Source organism: Nipponia nippon, unplaced genomic scaffold (assembly GCF_047370975.1).
Source record: "Nipponia nippon isolate SJK-2023a ecotype South Korea unplaced genomic scaffold, ASM4737097v1 scaffold_38, whole genome shotgun sequence".
NCBI classification, from domain to species: domain Eukaryota; kingdom Metazoa; phylum Chordata; class Aves; order Pelecaniformes; family Threskiornithidae; genus Nipponia; species Nipponia nippon.
The window spans coordinates 558,671-573,863 of NW_028262356.1; the positions used below are offsets into that span (position 1 = coordinate 558,671).

At 73.4% G+C, this 15,193-nt stretch overlaps 4 protein-coding genes and 1 non-coding gene across 5 annotated transcripts; 2 read left to right on the top strand and 3 right to left on the bottom strand.

Annotated features, from left to right (window-relative positions):
- Window positions 1-9: 9 nt before the first annotated feature.
- POLR2G (RNA polymerase II subunit G) lies at window positions 10-4,888 on the bottom strand. Its single transcript, XM_087773035.1, has 8 exons — window positions 4,750-4,888; window positions 4,390-4,499; window positions 3,104-3,263; window positions 2,923-2,973; window positions 1,259-1,324; window positions 1,059-1,130; window positions 323-356; window positions 10-193 (listed from the first exon to the last, which is right to left on the bottom strand). Exons 1-8 carry the CDS (start codon window positions 4,759-4,761, stop codon window positions 180-182), a joined length of 519 nt encoding a protein of 172 aa, XP_087629161.1. The 5' UTR covers window positions 4,762-4,888; the 3' UTR covers window positions 10-179.
- A 1,061-nt stretch (window positions 4,889-5,949) lies between these two features.
- INTS5 (integrator complex subunit 5) lies at window positions 5,950-9,769 on the bottom strand. Its single transcript, XM_087773098.1, has 2 exons — window positions 9,666-9,769; window positions 5,950-8,904 (listed from the first exon to the last, which is right to left on the bottom strand). Exons 1-2 carry the CDS (start codon window positions 9,758-9,760, stop codon window positions 6,081-6,083), a joined length of 2,919 nt encoding a protein of 972 aa, XP_087629224.1. The 5' UTR covers window positions 9,761-9,769; the 3' UTR covers window positions 5,950-6,080.
- A 166-nt stretch (window positions 9,770-9,935) lies between these two features.
- LOC148053619 (uncharacterized) lies at window positions 9,936-11,818 on the bottom strand. The gene is made up of 4 exons (XM_087772915.1): window positions 11,784-11,818; window positions 11,261-11,318; window positions 11,080-11,165; window positions 9,936-10,984 (listed from the first exon to the last, which is right to left on the bottom strand). Exons 1-4 carry the CDS (start codon window positions 11,816-11,818, stop codon window positions 9,955-9,957), a joined length of 1,209 nt encoding a protein of 402 aa, XP_087629041.1. The 3' UTR covers window positions 9,936-9,954.
- Window positions 11,819-12,088: 270 nt separating this feature from the next.
- LOC148053620 (small nucleolar RNA SNORA57) lies at window positions 12,089-12,222 on the top strand. Its single transcript, XR_015707940.1, has one exon. It is a non-coding gene; the product is annotated as a small nucleolar RNA SNORA57 (small nucleolar RNA).
- A 1,113-nt stretch (window positions 12,223-13,335) lies between these two features.
- On the top strand, window positions 13,336-15,123 carry DMAC1 (distal membrane arm assembly component 1). The gene is made up of 3 exons (XM_087773041.1): window positions 13,336-13,564; window positions 13,635-14,271; window positions 14,912-15,123. The coding sequence occupies exons 2-3, from the start codon at window positions 14,070-14,072 to the stop codon at window positions 14,977-14,979; spliced, it is 270 nt and encodes an 89-aa protein (XP_087629167.1). The 5' UTR covers window positions 13,336-13,564; window positions 13,635-14,069; the 3' UTR covers window positions 14,980-15,123.
- The last annotated feature ends 70 nt before the right edge of the window (window positions 15,124-15,193 follow it).

Here is a 15,193-nt window from a genome sequence, read left to right on the forward strand (position 1 = left end):
GGCGGGAGGTGAGAAATAAACGGCTTTTATTGGAAATACCGGCGTTTTGGCGGGGAAGGGCAGAGCCCCCGCCCCTGGGAGGGGGGGGGGGGGCACAACCGGTGGCAGGGGGTGCACAACCGGCGGGGGGGAGGTGCACAACCGGCGGGGGGGAGGGGGGGCACGGCCGCCCCTTGCACTCAGCTGACGAGGCCTGGGAGGAGGAGAAGGGGGTGAGAGAGGAGAGACACCCCCCCCCCCACGTTCCCCCCCCCCCCGGCCCTTCCCCCCCCCCCGGTGCCCCCCCCCCCCCGGTGCCCCCCCCGGTGCCCCCCGGACTCACCCAGGTAATCGTCCATCAGGGAGCCGATGGCGAACTGGAACGGGAGGGAAGGGGGGAGCCCGGCATTGGGGGGGGGGGTGCCCAAAGCTCCTGCCTGGACCCCTCCCCCCCCCAAGGAGCTGGGACCCCCCCCCCCCCAAAAGGAGCTCAGCCCCCCTGTGGGGCTGGGACCCCCCCAAAGAGCTGGGACCCCCCCAAGGAGCTGGGACCCCCCCCAGGAGCTCAGCCCCCCTGTGGGGCTGGGACCCCCCCCCCCAAAACTGAGACCCTCCCCCCCAAGGAGCTGGGGACCCCCCCCGTGAACTTGGGGACCCCCTCAAAACTGGGGAACCCCCCCCATGGAGCTGCCCAACCCCCCCCCCCTCAAGGAGCTGGGACCCCCAAAAAGCTGGGACCCCCCGCTGGGGAGCTGCACCCCCCGCCATCCCCCCGACCTGGCCCCCCCCCCCCGGACTTGGGGCCCCCCATGGAGCTGGGGACCCCCCGGACTTCGGGACCCCCCCAAAACTGGGGACCCCCCCAAAAAGCTGGGACCCCCCGCTGGGGAGCTGCACCCCCCGCCATCCCCCCGACCTGGCCCCCCCCCCCGGACTTGGGGCCCCCCATGGAGCTGGGGACCCCTCCCCAGACTTGGGGCCCCCCATGGAGCTGGGGACCCCCCCCCGGATTTGGGGACCCCCCCCCGGATTTGGGGACCCCCCCCCGGATTTGGGGACCCCCCCCCCCCCCCACTGACGATGTCATTCTTGTCCACCCGCGTCCCCACGATCTTGAGGCGAATCTCGTCGTCCTGCTGGATAACGATGTCCTGGGGGGGGGGGGGGGGGCACCGTCGGGGTGGCATCGGGACCCCCCCCCACTCAGGACCCCCCCCTCCCCACTCGGGGGGAGGGGGGATATTGGGGGGACCCCCCCGCCCCCCCCTCCAGGCCTCACCTCATCCACGGTCTTGTAGCAGGGGGGGTTGGAGTTGGGGTCGAACTCCATCTCCGAGGGGATGGACTGGGGGGGGGAGGGGGAAGTGGGGGGGGGGGGGGGGGGCCCGGGGGGGCCCCAGGGGGGTGGGGGGGTCCTGGGGGTTCAAGGCGGGGCCCCAGGGGGGTGGGGGGTCCTGGGGGTCGGGGGGGGCCCCAGGGGGGTGGAGGGGCCCTGGGGGGGTCAAGGGGGCCCCAGGGGGGTGGGGGGGGGGTCGGGGGGGGCCCCAGGGGGGTGGGGGGTCCTGGGGGGTCAAGGGGGGCCCCAGGGGGGTGGGGGGTCCTGGGGGGTCAAGGGGGGGCCCCAGGGGGGTGGGGGGTCCTGGGGGGCCCCAGGGGGGGGTGGGGGGGGTCGGGGGGGGGGCCCCAGGGGGGTGGAGGGGCCCTGGGGGGGTCAAGGGGGGCCCCAGGGGGGGTGGGGGGGGTCGGGGGGGGGCCCCAGGGGGGTGGGGGGCCCTGGGGGGTCAAGGGGGGCCCCTAGGGGAGGTGGGGGGGGCCCCAGTGGGGGGTGGGGGGGTCCTGGGGGGGTCAAGGGGGGGCCCCAGGGGAGATGAGGGGAAAAGGGGGGATCCTGGGGGTCTCCAGGGGGGTGGGGGGTCTGGGGGTCAAGGGGGGCCCCAGGGGAAGTGGGGGGTCCTGGGGGGTCCTGGGGGGTCAGGGGGTCCCCAGGGGAGCTGGGGGAAATGGGGGTCCTGGGGGGTCTCCAGGGGGTTGGGGGGTCTGGGGGTTCATGGGGGGGCCCCGGGGGGGTAGGGGAGTCCTGGGGGGGCCCTGGGGGGGTCAAGGGGGGACCCCAGGGGAGGTGTGGGGGTCGGGGGGGGCCCCAGTGGGGGGTGGGGGGGTCCTGGGGGGGTCAGGGGGTCCCCAGGGGAGATGGGGGGAAATGGGGGTCCCGGGGGGTCCCCAGGGGAGGTGGGGGGGTCCTGGGGGGTCAGGGGGTCCCCAGGGGAGATGAGGGGAAAAGGGGGGTCCTGGGGGTCTCCAGGGGGGTGGGGGGTCCTGGGGGGTCGGGGGGTCCCCAGGGGAGGTGGGGGGGTCCTGGGGGGGTCAAGGGGGGCCCCAGGGGGGTGGGGGGAAATGGGGGGCCCCAGGGGGAGGTGGGGGGGTCCTGGGGGGCCCTGGGGGGGTCAAGGGGGGCCCCAGGGGAGGTGGGGGGGTCCTGGGGGGTCAAGGGGGGCCCCAGGGGAGGTGGGGGGTCCTGGGGGGCCCCAGGGGGAGGTGGGGGGTCCCCATGGGAGATGGGGGGAAATGGGGGTCCTGGGGGTCTCCAGGGGGGTGGGGGGTCTGGGGGTTCAAGGGGGGGTCTGGGGGGGGGGGGGGGGGGGAGTCCTGGGGGGGCCCTGGGGGGTCAAGGGGGTCCCCAGGGGAGGTGTGGGGGTCGGGGGGGGCCCCAGTGGGGGGTGGGGGGTCCTGGGGGTCCCCAGGGGAGCTGGGGGGAAATGGGGGTGCTGGGGGGTCCCCAGGGGAAGTGGGGGGTCCTGGGGGGTCGTGGGGGGCAGGGGGGTCCCCAGGAGAGATGGGGGGGGGGCAGGAACCCAAACCACCCCCCCTCCCCCGGTGCCGCTGGGGGGGGGCTGGGGGTGCCCCCCCCCCCCCCCCCCCCCGGTGCCGGTGCCGGTGCCGTACGTGGCGGGAGATGAAGCAGGACATGGGGCCGATCTCCGTGAAGAGCCCGACCTGGGGGGGGGGGACACGACGACGACGACGACACACACGGGGCGTCACCGTCACCGCAGCGTCACCGCAGCCCCCCCGGGGCCACCCTGGGGAGGGTCACCAGCCCCCAGCCCCCCCAAAGCGGCGTCACCTTGTTGACTTGGGTGACGACGGCGTCCACCACCTCCCCCTTGAAGGGGCGGAAGACGATGGCCTTGTACTTGACCGGGTAGAGGACGAAGCCGCGGCCGGGCTGGATGACGCCGGCGCCGATGTTGTCGATGGTGGTGACGGCGATGACGAAGCCGTACCTGGGGGGGGGGGGACACACACACGTGTACGTGGGGGGGGGGGGGGGAGGTCAGGGGGTGCTTGGGGAGGGGGGCTGGGGGTGCGTAGGGGGGGTCTGGGGGTGCGTAGGGGGGGTCTGGGGGTGCCTGGGGGGTCTGGGGGTGCTCGGGGAGGGGCTGGGGGTGCTCGGGGGGGGCTGGGGGGTCTGGGGGTGCTCAGGGGGGTGCTCGGGGGGTCTGGGGGTGCTTAGGGGGGGCTGGGGGTGCTCGGGGGGTCTGGGGGTGCTCAGGGGGGGCTGGGGGGTCTGGGGGTGCTCAGGGGGGTGCTCGGGGGGGTCTGGGGGTGCTCGGGGGGGCTGGGGGTGCTCGGGGGGGCTGGGGGGGCTGGGGGTGCGTAGGGGGGTGCCTGGGGGTGCGTGGGGGGGTCTGGGGGTGCCTGGGGGGTCTGGGGGTGCTCGGGGGGGCTGGGGGTGCTTAGGGGGGCTGGGGGTGCTCGGGGGGTCTGGGGGTGCTCAGGGGGGGCTGGGGGGCTGGGGGTGCTTAGGGGGGGCTGGGGGTGCTCGGGGGGGCTGGGGTGCTCGGGGGGCTGGGGGTGCTCGGGGGGGCTGGGGTGCGTAGGGGGGTGCCTAGGGGTGCGTAGGGGGGGGTCTGGGGGTGCTCGGGGGGGCTGGGGGGCTGGGGGTGCGTAGGGGGGTGCCTAGGGGTGCGTAGGGGGGGTCTGGGGGTGCTCGGGGGGTCTGGGAGTGCTCAGGGAGGGGCTGGGGGTGCTCAGGGGGGGCTGGGGGGTCTGGGGGTGCTTAGGGGGGCTGGGGTGCTCGGGGGGTCTGGGGGTGCTCAGGGGGCTCTGGGGGTACTCGGGGGGGCTGGGGGTGCTCGGGGGGGCTGGGGGGGCTGGGGGTGCGTAGGGGGGTGCCTGGGGGTGCGTGGGGGGGTCTGGGGGTGCGTAGGGGGGGTCTGGGGGTGCCTGGGGGTCTGGGGGTGCTCAGGGGGGTGCTCGGGGGGGTCTGGGTGGTCCTGGGGTACTTGGGGGGGGGCTGGGGGTGCTCAGGGGGGTCTGGGGGTGCCTGGGGGGTGCCCGGGGGGGGTCTGGGGGGTCCCGGGGGGGTCCCGGGGGGGGTCCCGGTGCCCCCCGGCGCCCCGCACGCACTTGCCGGTGCAGGTCCCCTCCACCTCGGTGAAAAGCTTCTGCTTGACGGTGTTGAGCAGGTTGGGGCCGAAGTACCGGGGGTGCAGCAGGATCTCGTGCTCCAGGGAGATCTGGGGGGGGGGGGGGGGCACACAACGGGACACCGGGACCCCCCGTCACCTCACCGGGACCCCCCGGGCACCGGGACCCCCCCGTGCAGGCCGCGCCGCCCCCCCCCGCCCCAGGGCAGCGGAACCCCCCCCTCCCACCCCCGGAGCACCCAGGGCCCCGCCCCAGGGCCCCCGGTAGGACACGTGACCCCCCCCCCGTAGGACACGTGACCCCCCGGTCCCCGGTCCCCGCCCCTCCGCCGCCGCTCACGTGATAGAACATCTTCCCGCCGTCGCCGCCGGGCCGGAAGTCGCCCGCGCGGGCCGCCAAGGCCCGCCCCTCAGCTCGGCTCTGATTGGTCACCGCCTGCGAGAAGCTCCGCCTCCCGAAGGGCGGGGACACCGCCCCCAGCCCGCTCGGCGCATGCGCTGAAGGGAGACGCGGGGCGGGGCCACGGCGGAGGAGCGTGCGGTGATTGGTGGGATGGGCGGGGGAAAGGCGGCGTGATTGACAGGGCGGGGGACGAGGAGCCCCTCCCGCGATCCCCGGGGACCCCCTGAGCCCCCCGGGACCCCCCCAGGCCTCCCCCGGCCCCCTGAGCCCCCCCAGGCATCACCCGGGCCCCCCAGCACCCCCAGAACTCTCTGCCCCCCCAAGCACCCCTGGGACCCCCCCAGCACCCCCGGACCCCCCGAGCACCCAGGAGCCCCCGGCATCACCTAACCCCCCCCGGCAACCTCAGGACCCCCCGGCCCCCCCGAACCCCCTGGACCCCCTGAGCATTCCCAGGACCCCCTGGGATCCCCTGGACCCCCAGACCCCCCCGAGCACCCAGGAGCCCCCGGCATCACCTAACCCCCCCCCCCAGCAACCTCAGGACCCCCCGGCCCCCCCAGACCCCCCAGGACCCCCCGGATCCCCCTGAGCATTCCCAGGACCCCCAGATCCCCCAGGACCCCCCCAGACCCCCCGAGCATTCCTGGGATCCCCCGGACCCCCCGGATCCCCCTGGACCCCCTGAGCATTCCCTGGACCCCCTAAGCCCCCCCAGGCATCACCCGGGCCCCCCAGCACCCCCAGAACTCTCTGCCCCCCCCAAGCACCCCTGGGACCCCCCCAGCACCCCCCAGCACCCCCTGGACCCCCCAGACCCCCCCGAGCACCCAGGAGCCCCCGGCATCACCTAACCCCCCCCCAGCAACCTCAGGAACCCCCAGACCCCCCAGGACCCCCCGGATCCCCCGAGCATTCCCAGGACCCCCCGGATCCCCCTGGACCCCCCAGACCCCCCCCGAGCATTCCCAGGACCCCCCGGATCCCCCAGACCCCCCGAGCATTCCCAGGACCCCCCAGGCGTCCTCTAGCCCCCCCCCAACCCCCCCCCTCGGGGGGGGTCCCCACGTCGCCCCGACCCCCAAACTCCGCAACCGCTTCTCCCTTCCGCTCCCTTTTATTCAGAAACCGGAATGGGGGGGGGGGGGGGGAACGGGGACGGACAGACGGACGCCGAGCCCCTTCCCCCCCCTAGGGCCGGACCCCCCACCCTGCAGCAGCAGCAGCGGGGGGGGGGGGGGGTCCCGAGGTGGGGTGGGGGAGGGGATTTAGGGGCGAAAGCGTCCGGCCAAGAGCCCCAAGCGCTGGACGTTCTTGTGGAGGACGCTGTGCAGCACGGCCAGGTGCTTCCCCACGTCTCCATCCCGCGAAAAATCCCGCAGGAAAACCCCCCGATCGGCTTGGAAAGTGAATTTTTGAGGCAGGGGGCTGTTATCCCGTAAATAATCCCAGACGCTGAGGAGGAGGAGGTGGACTTCGAAAGGAGCCAACTGATGGAAAATCTCGTGCATGTTCCCCAAAAGCGGGGGCAGGAGGGAGCCCTCGGCCATGCAGGCCACCAGGGAGCAGGAGGCCTGGAGATGCCAGGGCGATCCGGAGGTCCGGCTTTCCCGGCACGCTTCCCAGTAAGCCATCAAACTGGCCAGGAGCCCGCGGAGGAGAACGGAGCAGTAACAAAGAGCCGGGCGACCGGCGGCCACCAGTCGCAGGAGGGGAAAAAGAAGAGGATGATCGCGGAAACGACGGCAAATCCGTAAATCCCGTTCCACCGTTCCGCGGGCTTGGTCCTCCGGCGGCCAGACCAGCTCTCCCCCCGCCGCCTCCGGGCAGACGCTTTCCACCAAGGCGGCGGCCACGGCTTTGGCGGCTTCGGGATTAATTCCGGTGAGGGAAGGATCGGAGGGGGTTTCACCGGAACGACCGCCCCGGCAACACCGGAGCAAGAGGCTGAGGAAGGTTTGGGTGTTGTGCGCCAGCTCCTCCGGCGCTCGCTCGCCGGGCCCCGCCGCCGCTTTCAACCCCCGCCCGATCACCCCGGCGTGAAACACGGACCAAACCCCTCCGGCGAAATTAACGGCGGCCGTAAAGCGCCGATTGATATCCAACAAGGAAACGCCGCCGGTTCCCTCCTGGCCGGTTTCTTCCCCGCCGGTTTTTTCCGCCGCTCCCCCGAAAAGCTCGGCGTTGCCCCCGCGCAGGGCTCCCTCCACCAGCTGCTGCAGCACGGCTTTGGCGGCGGCCGGCGAAACGGCGCTGAGGCGGGTGAGCAAGCGGCCGCTGTAGGAGAGGTTGGCGGGATTTTGACGGCGTAAAACGGTAAAGAACTGACGGACGGCGGCGCGGACGGCGGCCAGGAGGTGAGCCGGAGGGACGGAGCGCGGCAGGGGACAGACGGACAGCAGCAGGCAAGCGGATTCCGCCACCTCGGGGCTGCGGTGAAGGAGGAGCTGGCTGAAATCGTGGAGGTGACGGGCCAGGACGGCGCCCAGCTGCACCCCCATGGCCGCCGGGCCCCCCTCCCCCCCCTCCCACTGCACCACCAAGGCCAAATTCCGGAACAGCTGAGCCATTTGCGGCTCCGGCAACCGGCCGGCGTGGATTTGGCAAACGCAGGTCTTGACGGTGGCGGGGAGGAGGTCGACGAGGCAGGAGCTGAGGACGGCGTAGAGCTGGGTGGCCAGGGCCAGCTCCTCCTGGGTGCGGGCCAGCGTCAGGAGGAAGAAGAGGGCGTCGGTGGCGCAGTGCGGAGCGGAATAAACGGCCAAGAGGCCCAAGAGTTGGTGTTGCCAAAGAAACCGTTTGCGTTCCAAGCGCAGGGTTTCCACGCACAACTCCCGGACGTGGGATTTGAGGGCGTCGAGGAAAGGGACGGGGCGAGGCGGGGAATCGGCCAAACTGGGGGTTCCCCGGTTATAAACCAGTTTCTGGAGGTTGAGGAGGAGGAGCTGGATGACGCGGTCGCAGGCTTCTCGCACGCCGTCGTGGAGCGTCAGCCCCGGGGGGGTGATGACGGAAGCCGGCATCGCCGTATTGACCAAAAACTGCAAAATGCGGTAAGCGCCGGCGGAGGTTTGGCAAATGAGGTGGACGACGATGCTGACCATGTTCTCCAGATCTTCGCGAGGGAGGGAAACGAAGTGCTGGTGGAGCTGGTTGAGGACGTTGGGTTTGAGGGAATCCACCAGCTCGGAGGAGATGGTGCCCAGCAGCGGCGGGGACATGACGGCCAACTGGAGCAGGAAAGGGACGGTGGCTTTTTGGTGCTGGTCCCTGGCGGGGCCCAAACTCTCGTGAAACATCCGCAGCAGCTCCTGCTTGATGCTGCCCGAGTGCCGAGAAGCCAAATGGCCCAGGATCCCCACCACCGAGGCGATTTTGGGAACCCGTTTATCGGCGGCGACGGGGAAAAGCAAATCCCCCGGCGCCGCCCCGTGGGCGCAAAAATCTTTCAGGCCGCAGGAGAGGACGCGGTTGATGATGGTGTTGGGGAAAGAGGAACCGATGTGAGCCACCACCCAGTCGAAATGAGGCGAGTGTTGGACCGAGGTGTCCAGCAGAGCGTCCACGCAGGCGTCGGGGCAGCCCCCGATCATGGCGGAGAGGCACTGGGTGTAGATCTCCATCAGGGTGCGGGTGGCTTTGCAGGACATCCAGAGCTGCAGCAGCTCGTTGAGGCTGGAGGCGTGCGGCACGCCGTGCCGCCCCGCGTACTTGCTGCTTAACTGCCCCATCAAATCGATGGACCACGCGGAAACGACGGGCGCCCAAGCTTTGGGGTTGGCCCTAACGAATTCCGCCAACACCCGCTGCACCTCCTGCACCACCTCCTCCAACCCCCCGCCCCCCGCCGCCCGCCCCCCGCAACCCCCCGACCCCGCCGGCGGCCCCCCGCTTTCCCGCTCCAGCAGGTGGGCGCACACCTGCTCGTCGAAGGCGGCGCGGAGGTGCTCGAGGGCGGCGTGGCGGGCGGGGGGGAGGCTGCGCAGCAGCAGCAGGGCGCAGCGGGCGTGCTCCTTCGGCGACAGCTTGGTGCCGTGGACGGGGTCCACCCCGCTGAGGAAAGCCTTCACCTCCTGGCCCAGCTCCTGGGCGCTGCGGGGGAGGGGGGGGGGGGGGTGGCGGGGGGGAGGGAAAAAAAAAAAAGGGGGGGTGAGGGTTTGGGGAGGGGGCTGGGGGGGAGGGGGCTGGGAAGGGGCTGGAACTGGGGGGGGGGGCGGCAGGCTGAGCTGGGGGGATGGGGGGGCTCCCCCCCCATTTCGGGGGTCCTGAGGGGTCTCCTCCCATTTTGGGGGGTCCCTGTAGGTCCTGAGGGGTGTCCCCCCCCCTATTTTGGGGGGTCCCTGTAGGGCCCGGGGGGGTCCTGGGGGGGGGCCCCCCCTATTTTGGGGAGTCCTGGGGGGTCTCCTCCCATTTTGGGGGGGCCCTGTAGGTCCCGGGGGGGTCCCCCCCTATTTTGGGGGTCCCTGTAGGTCCTGGGGGTCCCTGTAGGTCCTGAGGGGGGTCCTGAGGGTTCCCCCCCCCATTTTGGGGGGTCCCTGTAGGTCCCGGGGGGGTCCTGAGGGGGGTCCCCCCCTATTTTGGGGGGTCCTGAGGGGTCTCCTCCCATTTTGGGGGGCCCTGTAGGTCCCGGGGGGTCCCCCCTATTTTGGGGGTCCCTGTAGGTCCCGGGGGGTCCTGAGGGGGTCCCCCCCCATTTTGGGGGTCCCTGGGGGGGGGGGGGGGGTGTCCCTGGGGGGCGGGGGCAGGGGCAGGGATCGGGGGGTCCCGAGGGGCTGCGCTGAGGGGGCCGGCCCGGGGGGGGGGCCGGGGGGGGTCCCCGGGGCCCGGCCCGGTGCCGGGGGTCGCGGCGGTACCTGAGGGGCGGCCGGGGGGGGCTGGCGGCGCCCGGGGGGTCGCACAGGGCCGACATGGCGGCGGCGGCGGCGGCGGCGGGGGGGGCTGCGCGCATGCGCCCGGCGGGGGCGGGGCCCCCCCCTGTGCCACCCCCCCCCCCCCCCCCCGGGCCGCGCAGGAACGTTCCGGCTCCGCATCGTTCCGCCCCGCGGTGCCTCCGCCAAAGCCGCCCCCCCCCCCCCCCGCCCCGGCCAGAGAGACGCGGACAGACAGACACGGACAGACAGACAGACAGAGGCGCCGCCATCTTTATTGCTGGGGACACCCCCGGGGTCGCGCTCTGCTGCGGGGACCCGGCGGGGAACAGGGACGGGACACCAGTGAGGGGCTGGGGACAGGGACTGGGGAGACTGGTGGCACTGGTGAGGGGCTGGGGACAGGGACTGGGGGCACTGGTGAGGACTGGGGACACTGGTGAGGACTGGTGAGGGGCTGAGGACAGGGACTGGGGGCACTGGTGGGAACTGGGGGCACTGGTGAAGGGGCTGGGGACAGGGACTGGGGGCACTGGTGGGAACTGGGGGCACTGGTGAAGGGGCTGGGGACAGGGACTGGGGGCACTGGTGGGGACTGGTGAGGGGCTGAGGACAGGGACTGGGGGCACTGGTGGGGACTGGGGGCACTGGTGAAGGGGCTGGGGACAGGGACCGGGGGCACTGGTGGGGACTGGTGAGGGGCTGAGGACAGGGACTGGGGGCACTGGTGAGGACTGGGGACACTGGTGAGGGGCTGAGGACAGGGACTGGGGGCACTGGTGAGGACTGGGGACAGGGACCGGGGGCACTGGAGATGAGCCGGGGGCGCTGGTGAGGGTCTGGGGACAAACTGGGGCCACTGGTGGGGACTGGGAACACTGGTGAAGGGCTGGCGACAGCCATGAGGGACTGGGGGCGCTGGGAAAGTGTTGGTGACAACAGTGAGGGACTGGGGAGACTGGAGATGAGTTGGGGACACTGGTGGGGACTGGGGACAGGGACTGGGGGCACTGGAGATGAGCTGGGGCCACTGGTGAGGGGCTGGGGACAAACTGGGAACACTGGTGAGGACTGGGGCCAGCGATGACGGCTGGAGACAGAGACTGGGGCCACTGGTGGGGGGCTGGGGCCACCAGTGAGCAGCTGGATCCAGGGACTGGGGCCACTGGTGGGGGTGGGGACCCCGGGGGGGGGGGGGGGTCCCCGGAGTCACCCCTCCCCCCCCGCCGGTGCCGCCTCCGCCATCTCCACGTCCGCGGGGCTCCCGGGCTCCGGCCCCTTCCCGCCGCCTCCCTCCCGCGGGGCTGGGGTCAGAGGTCAGGGGTCAAGGGTCAGAGGTCAGACACACCCCACCCCCCTCCCCGGTGACACCCCCCCCCCCCCCCCCCCCGGTGCTCACCGCGCCGCGCCGTCGCCCGCAGCCGCTTCAGCACCTTCCGCCGCCGCTTCCCCCAGAGCGGGGGGGCGTCGGGCCCGGGCAGCGACCTGGCCCCGGAGACCCCCCCTCAGCCTCCGGTACCGGCGGGGGGGGCACCGGGGGGGGGGGGGGGGCAGCGGGAGGGGGGGGGAGGGGCGCTCACCGCCGCTTCTGCTGCCGCCCCCCCGCGCCAGCACCCGCCGCCGCTTGAACAGCTTCTTCTTCAGCTCCTGGGGGGGGGGGCCGTTACCGGGCACCCGAGGGGAGGGGGAGCCCCCGGTACCGGGGAGAGCCCCCTCCCCCCCCGCTTCCAGCCCTTCCCCCCCCCCCGGGGCTACGGGACCCCCCGCACCCCCCATTCCCCGGCTACGGGACCCTGCGACCCCCCCCCCGATCCCGGCCTACCGGACCCCCCCCACCGGATCCCGGCCTACCGGACCCCCCCCCCCCCAGATCCCGGCCTACCGGATACCCCCCCTCCCCCCGGATCCCGGCCTACCGGACCCCCCCCCACCGGATCCCGGCCTACCGGACCCCGGGACACCCCCCTCCCCCCGCAGATCCCGGCCTACCGGACCCCTCCCCCCGCAGATCCCGGCCTACCGGACCCCGGGATCCCCCCACCGGGCTGCGCCCCCCCCCCGCCCCTTCCCCCCCCTTTACCGGCCCCCCCGCCCCCCCGTTACCGTCCGGGGCCGGTTGATTTTCCCCCGATCCCCATCGCGCTCTCCCGCCCCCACCCCCCACTTCCGCTTCCGGTACCCAACCCCCGCCCCCTCCCGTTCCACCAGCCACCATTGGCCAGCCGCCTCTGATTGACGGCGGCGCGGGGCGAATCGCTGCCCGCCGCCGAAGCTCCGCCCACCGCGGTGGGTTATAAAAGGCGCCGCGCGGCGCCGCGCCGCCATTTTGTGGCGAGGGGAGCGGCGCGGGCGGTAATGGCGGCGGCGGGGGCGGGGAGCGGGGGGTGGGGGGGGGGGGTCCCGGGGCTCCTCCCGTTCTTGGCGGGCCCCGGCGGTGCCGTGCCGCGGCCCGTGATGTGCGGAGGTAGAGCAGCGACCGGCGCGAAGTCTTCGGTGCCTGCGGCCTCCTCCGCCGGTCCTACCCTCACCCGCCGGGACACGCGGGTTCCCCTTACCGGTAGCTCCGGTGGGGGCCGCCGTTTCACCGCCGCTTTTTCTTCCGTAGGGGACGGCGGGGGACCGCGCCGACGGCCGGGGGGGGATCGGCGGGGGCCTCGTTACCGGTTAATAAAGCTGCTGCTCGCCCCCAGCGCCTCGCCTCCTCCGTTGGTACCGGCCCCGGTGCTTTGGGGGGGGGGGGGGCGGGGAGAGCGCGTGTGGCGGCGGCCGGTTGGCCTCCGTGGCACCGGAGGCCTCGCCTCTATGGTACCGGAGGCGCCAGAGAAGCCGGAGGCCTCGCCTCTATGGTACCGGAGGCGCAAGATGGGTCTGGAGGCCTTGCCTCTATGGTAGGGGAGGCGCCAGACCAGCCCGGAGGCCTCACCTCTATGGTGGTTGAGGCACAAGATGAGCTCGGAGGCCTCGCCTGCATGGTAGCAGAGGCGCCAGAGAAGCCGCACGCCTCGCCTCTATGGTACCGGAGGCGCTAGACGAGCCCGGAGGCCTCGCCTCTATGGTGGCTGAGGCACGAGATGAGCTTGGAGGCCTCGCCTCTATGGTACCGGAGGCGCTAGACAAGCCCGGAGGCCTCGCCTCTATGGTAGCAGAGGCGCCAGAGAAGCCGCACACCTCACCTCTATGGTACCGGAGGCGCTAGACGAGCCCGGAGGCCTCGCCTCTATGGTACCGGAGGCGCTAGACAAGCCCGGAGGCCTCGCCTCTATGGTAGCAGAGGCGCCAGAGAAGCCACACGCCTCGCCTCTATGGTACCGGAGGCGCTAGACGAGCCCGGAGGCCTCGCCTCTATGGTACCGGAGGCGCTAGACAAGCCCGGAGGCCTCGCCTCTATGGTAGCAGAGGCGCCAGAGAAGCCGCACGCCTCGCCTCTATGGTACCGGAGGTGCTAGACGAGCCCGGAGGCCTCGCCTCTATGGTACCGGAGGCGCTAGACAAGCCCGGAGGCCTCGCCTCTATGGTAGCAGAGGCGCCAGAGAAGCCGCACGCCTCGCCTCTATGGTACCGGAGGCGCTAGACAAGCCCGGAGGCCTCGCCTCTATGCTAGCGGAGCCGTTAGACGAGCCGGGAGGCCTCTATGGTAGGGGTGGTGCCAGACCAGCCTGGAGGCCTCACCTCTATGGTGGCTGAGGCGCTAGACGAGCCCGGAGGCCTCGCCTCTATGGTCGCGGCGCGGGCAGAGCGGCGGCCGGAAGGGCCGGTGCCTGGCGATGGCGGCGGCGCGGCGCTGGGCCCTGGCGCTCGCCCGGGCCGCGGTACCGGTGGGGCTGGGGCTGCTGCTGTGGGTGGCGGTGGGGGCGGGCGAGGAGCAGCGGCAGGAGACGCTGAAGGTAGGGGCGGGCCCGGGGGGGGGGGCGGGGCGGGGGCGGAGCCCGGCCCTGAGCCCGCCCGGTCCCGCAGGCGCTGCCGGAGGTGAGCGCCGAGCTCCTGGCTCAGCGCCGCCACCACAACGAGCTCGTGATGGCGGCGCTGCGGGAGGCGGCCGAGACCGACGAGAACGTGGCCAGGCGCCCGGTGCCCTGGCGGAAGTGACGTCAGCACCGGGACACCCCAGCCCCCCCCCCCCCCTTCCAGCACCCCGTTCTCCCCCCCGGTGACCCCCCCACACACCCCGGAACCATCAGCGCGGGCACCGGTTGCACCCGGAACCGTCAGAGCGGTTGCACGCGGAACCATCAGAGCGGTTGCACGCGGGAACCATCAGCGCCGGCACCGGTTGCACCCGGAACCATCAGCGCCGGCACCGGTTGCGCGCCCTCCCCGTCGTCCCCCCCCCCCCAACCCGCAGCCGCCCGCCCACTTCCGCTCCCGCCCGCTTCCGCTTCCGCCGCCGCCATGGCGCCAGGCCCGGAGGCGGCCCCGGAGGCGGCCCGCGCCCCGGCGCCGCCGCTGTTCGGGAGCTGCTGGAGCTGCCGCCTCCTCAGCGGCGCGGGGCTGCTCCTGGCCGCGCTCTGGATTTACCAGGCCCCGCGGCGGAGCCTGAAGCGCGGCCTCCCCCCGTCCATGGCCGCCATCGCCCAGATCACCTTCGCCATCAGTGAGAGGACGGGGGGGGGGGGGGGGCGGGGCTGCCGGGCGTCCCCATGGCAACGGGGGGTGGGGGCGGGGAGTCACGGTAAGGAGGGAGGGGTCCCGTGGGGGGGGTGTCGCCATGGGGGGGGGAGGGGCCGGATTGGGGGGGGGGTCACTGTGGCAATGGGGGGAGGGAGGGGGGTCACCATGGTAACGGGGGGTGGGGCCGGGGTCGCCATGGTAACGAGGGGTGGGGCGGATTTGACGGGGGGGTCACCATGGCAACGGGGGGGGGGCGGGTTGGGGGGGTCACTGTGGCAACGGGGGGAGGGAGGGGGGTCACCATGGTAACGGGGGAGGGGGGCAGATTTGGGGGTCACCATGGCAACGGGGGGAGGGGATCCCTGTGGTAACGGGCGGGGGGGTTCACCATGGCAACGGGGGGGAGGGGTCTGGATCACCATGGTAACGGGCGGGGGGAAATTGGGGGGTCGCCATGGCAACGGGGGGGGCATCCCCATGGCAATGGGGGGGATGGGGGGGCAGGAAAACCCCATGGGAGGGGGGCAGGGAGTTTCCATGGGAACAGGAGAAGCAGGGAGCTCCCCCCCCCCCACGGGGGGCTTTATTGGGGGGGAGGGGTGACCTTGACCTTGACCCCTCAGGCGTGGGGGCCTGGGGCATCGTCATCCTGGTGGACCCCGTGGGGAAGCAGCTGCGGAAGAGCCCCTGAGGGGGGGAGGGGCTGGGAACACCCCCCCCCCCCCCCCCCACCCACCCCACCCCCCTCGTGTCACCCAACCCCCCCCCCCCCCGGCGTCACCGAGGGGTGGCGGTGGGGGAGGGGCACCCCAATAAAGCCGCTCTGCGCCCCCAACCCCCGCTGTTGTGCTGCCCTGGGGGGAGGGGACAGACGGGGACGAGAGCGGGGGAGGGGGAGACGGCTG

Coding starts and splice junctions, on each gene's coding strand:
- LOC148053619 (XM_087772915.1), bottom strand. CDS start 11,818: ATGGGGATCGGGGGAAAATCAACCGGCCCCGGACG. Junction 11,166..11,260: donor GGGCGGCAGCAGAAGCGGCG/GTGAGCGCCCCT, acceptor CTCCGGGGCCAG/GTCGCTGCCCGGGCCCGACG. Junction 10,985..11,079: donor GCGGGCGACGGCGCGGCGCG/GTGAGCACCGGG, acceptor CTCTGACCCCAG/CCCCGCGGGAGGGAGGCGGC.
- DMAC1 (XM_087773041.1), top strand. CDS start 14,070: ATGGCGCCAGGCCCGGAGGCGGCCCCGGAGGCGGCCCGCGCCCCGGCG. Junction 14,272..14,911: donor CCAGATCACCTTCGCCATCA/GTGAGAGGACGG, acceptor TTGACCCCTCAG/GCGTGGGGGCCTGGGGCATC.
- INTS5 (XM_087773098.1), bottom strand. CDS start 9,760: ATGCGCGCAGCCCCCCCCGCCGCCGCCGCCGCCGCCGCCATGTCGGCC. Junction 8,905..9,665: donor CCCCCCCGGCCGCCCCTCAG/GTACCGCCGCGA, acceptor CCTCCCCCGCAG/CGCCCAGGAGCTGGGCCAGG.
- POLR2G (XM_087773035.1), bottom strand. Junction 1,325..2,922: donor CCTGCTTCATCTCCCGCCAC/GTACGGCACCGG, acceptor TCCCCCCCCCAG/TCCATCCCCTCGGAGATGGA. Junction 357..1,058: donor GGGTGGACAAGAATGACATC/GTCAGTGGGGGG, acceptor CTCCCGTTCCAG/TTCGCCATCGGCTCCCTGAT.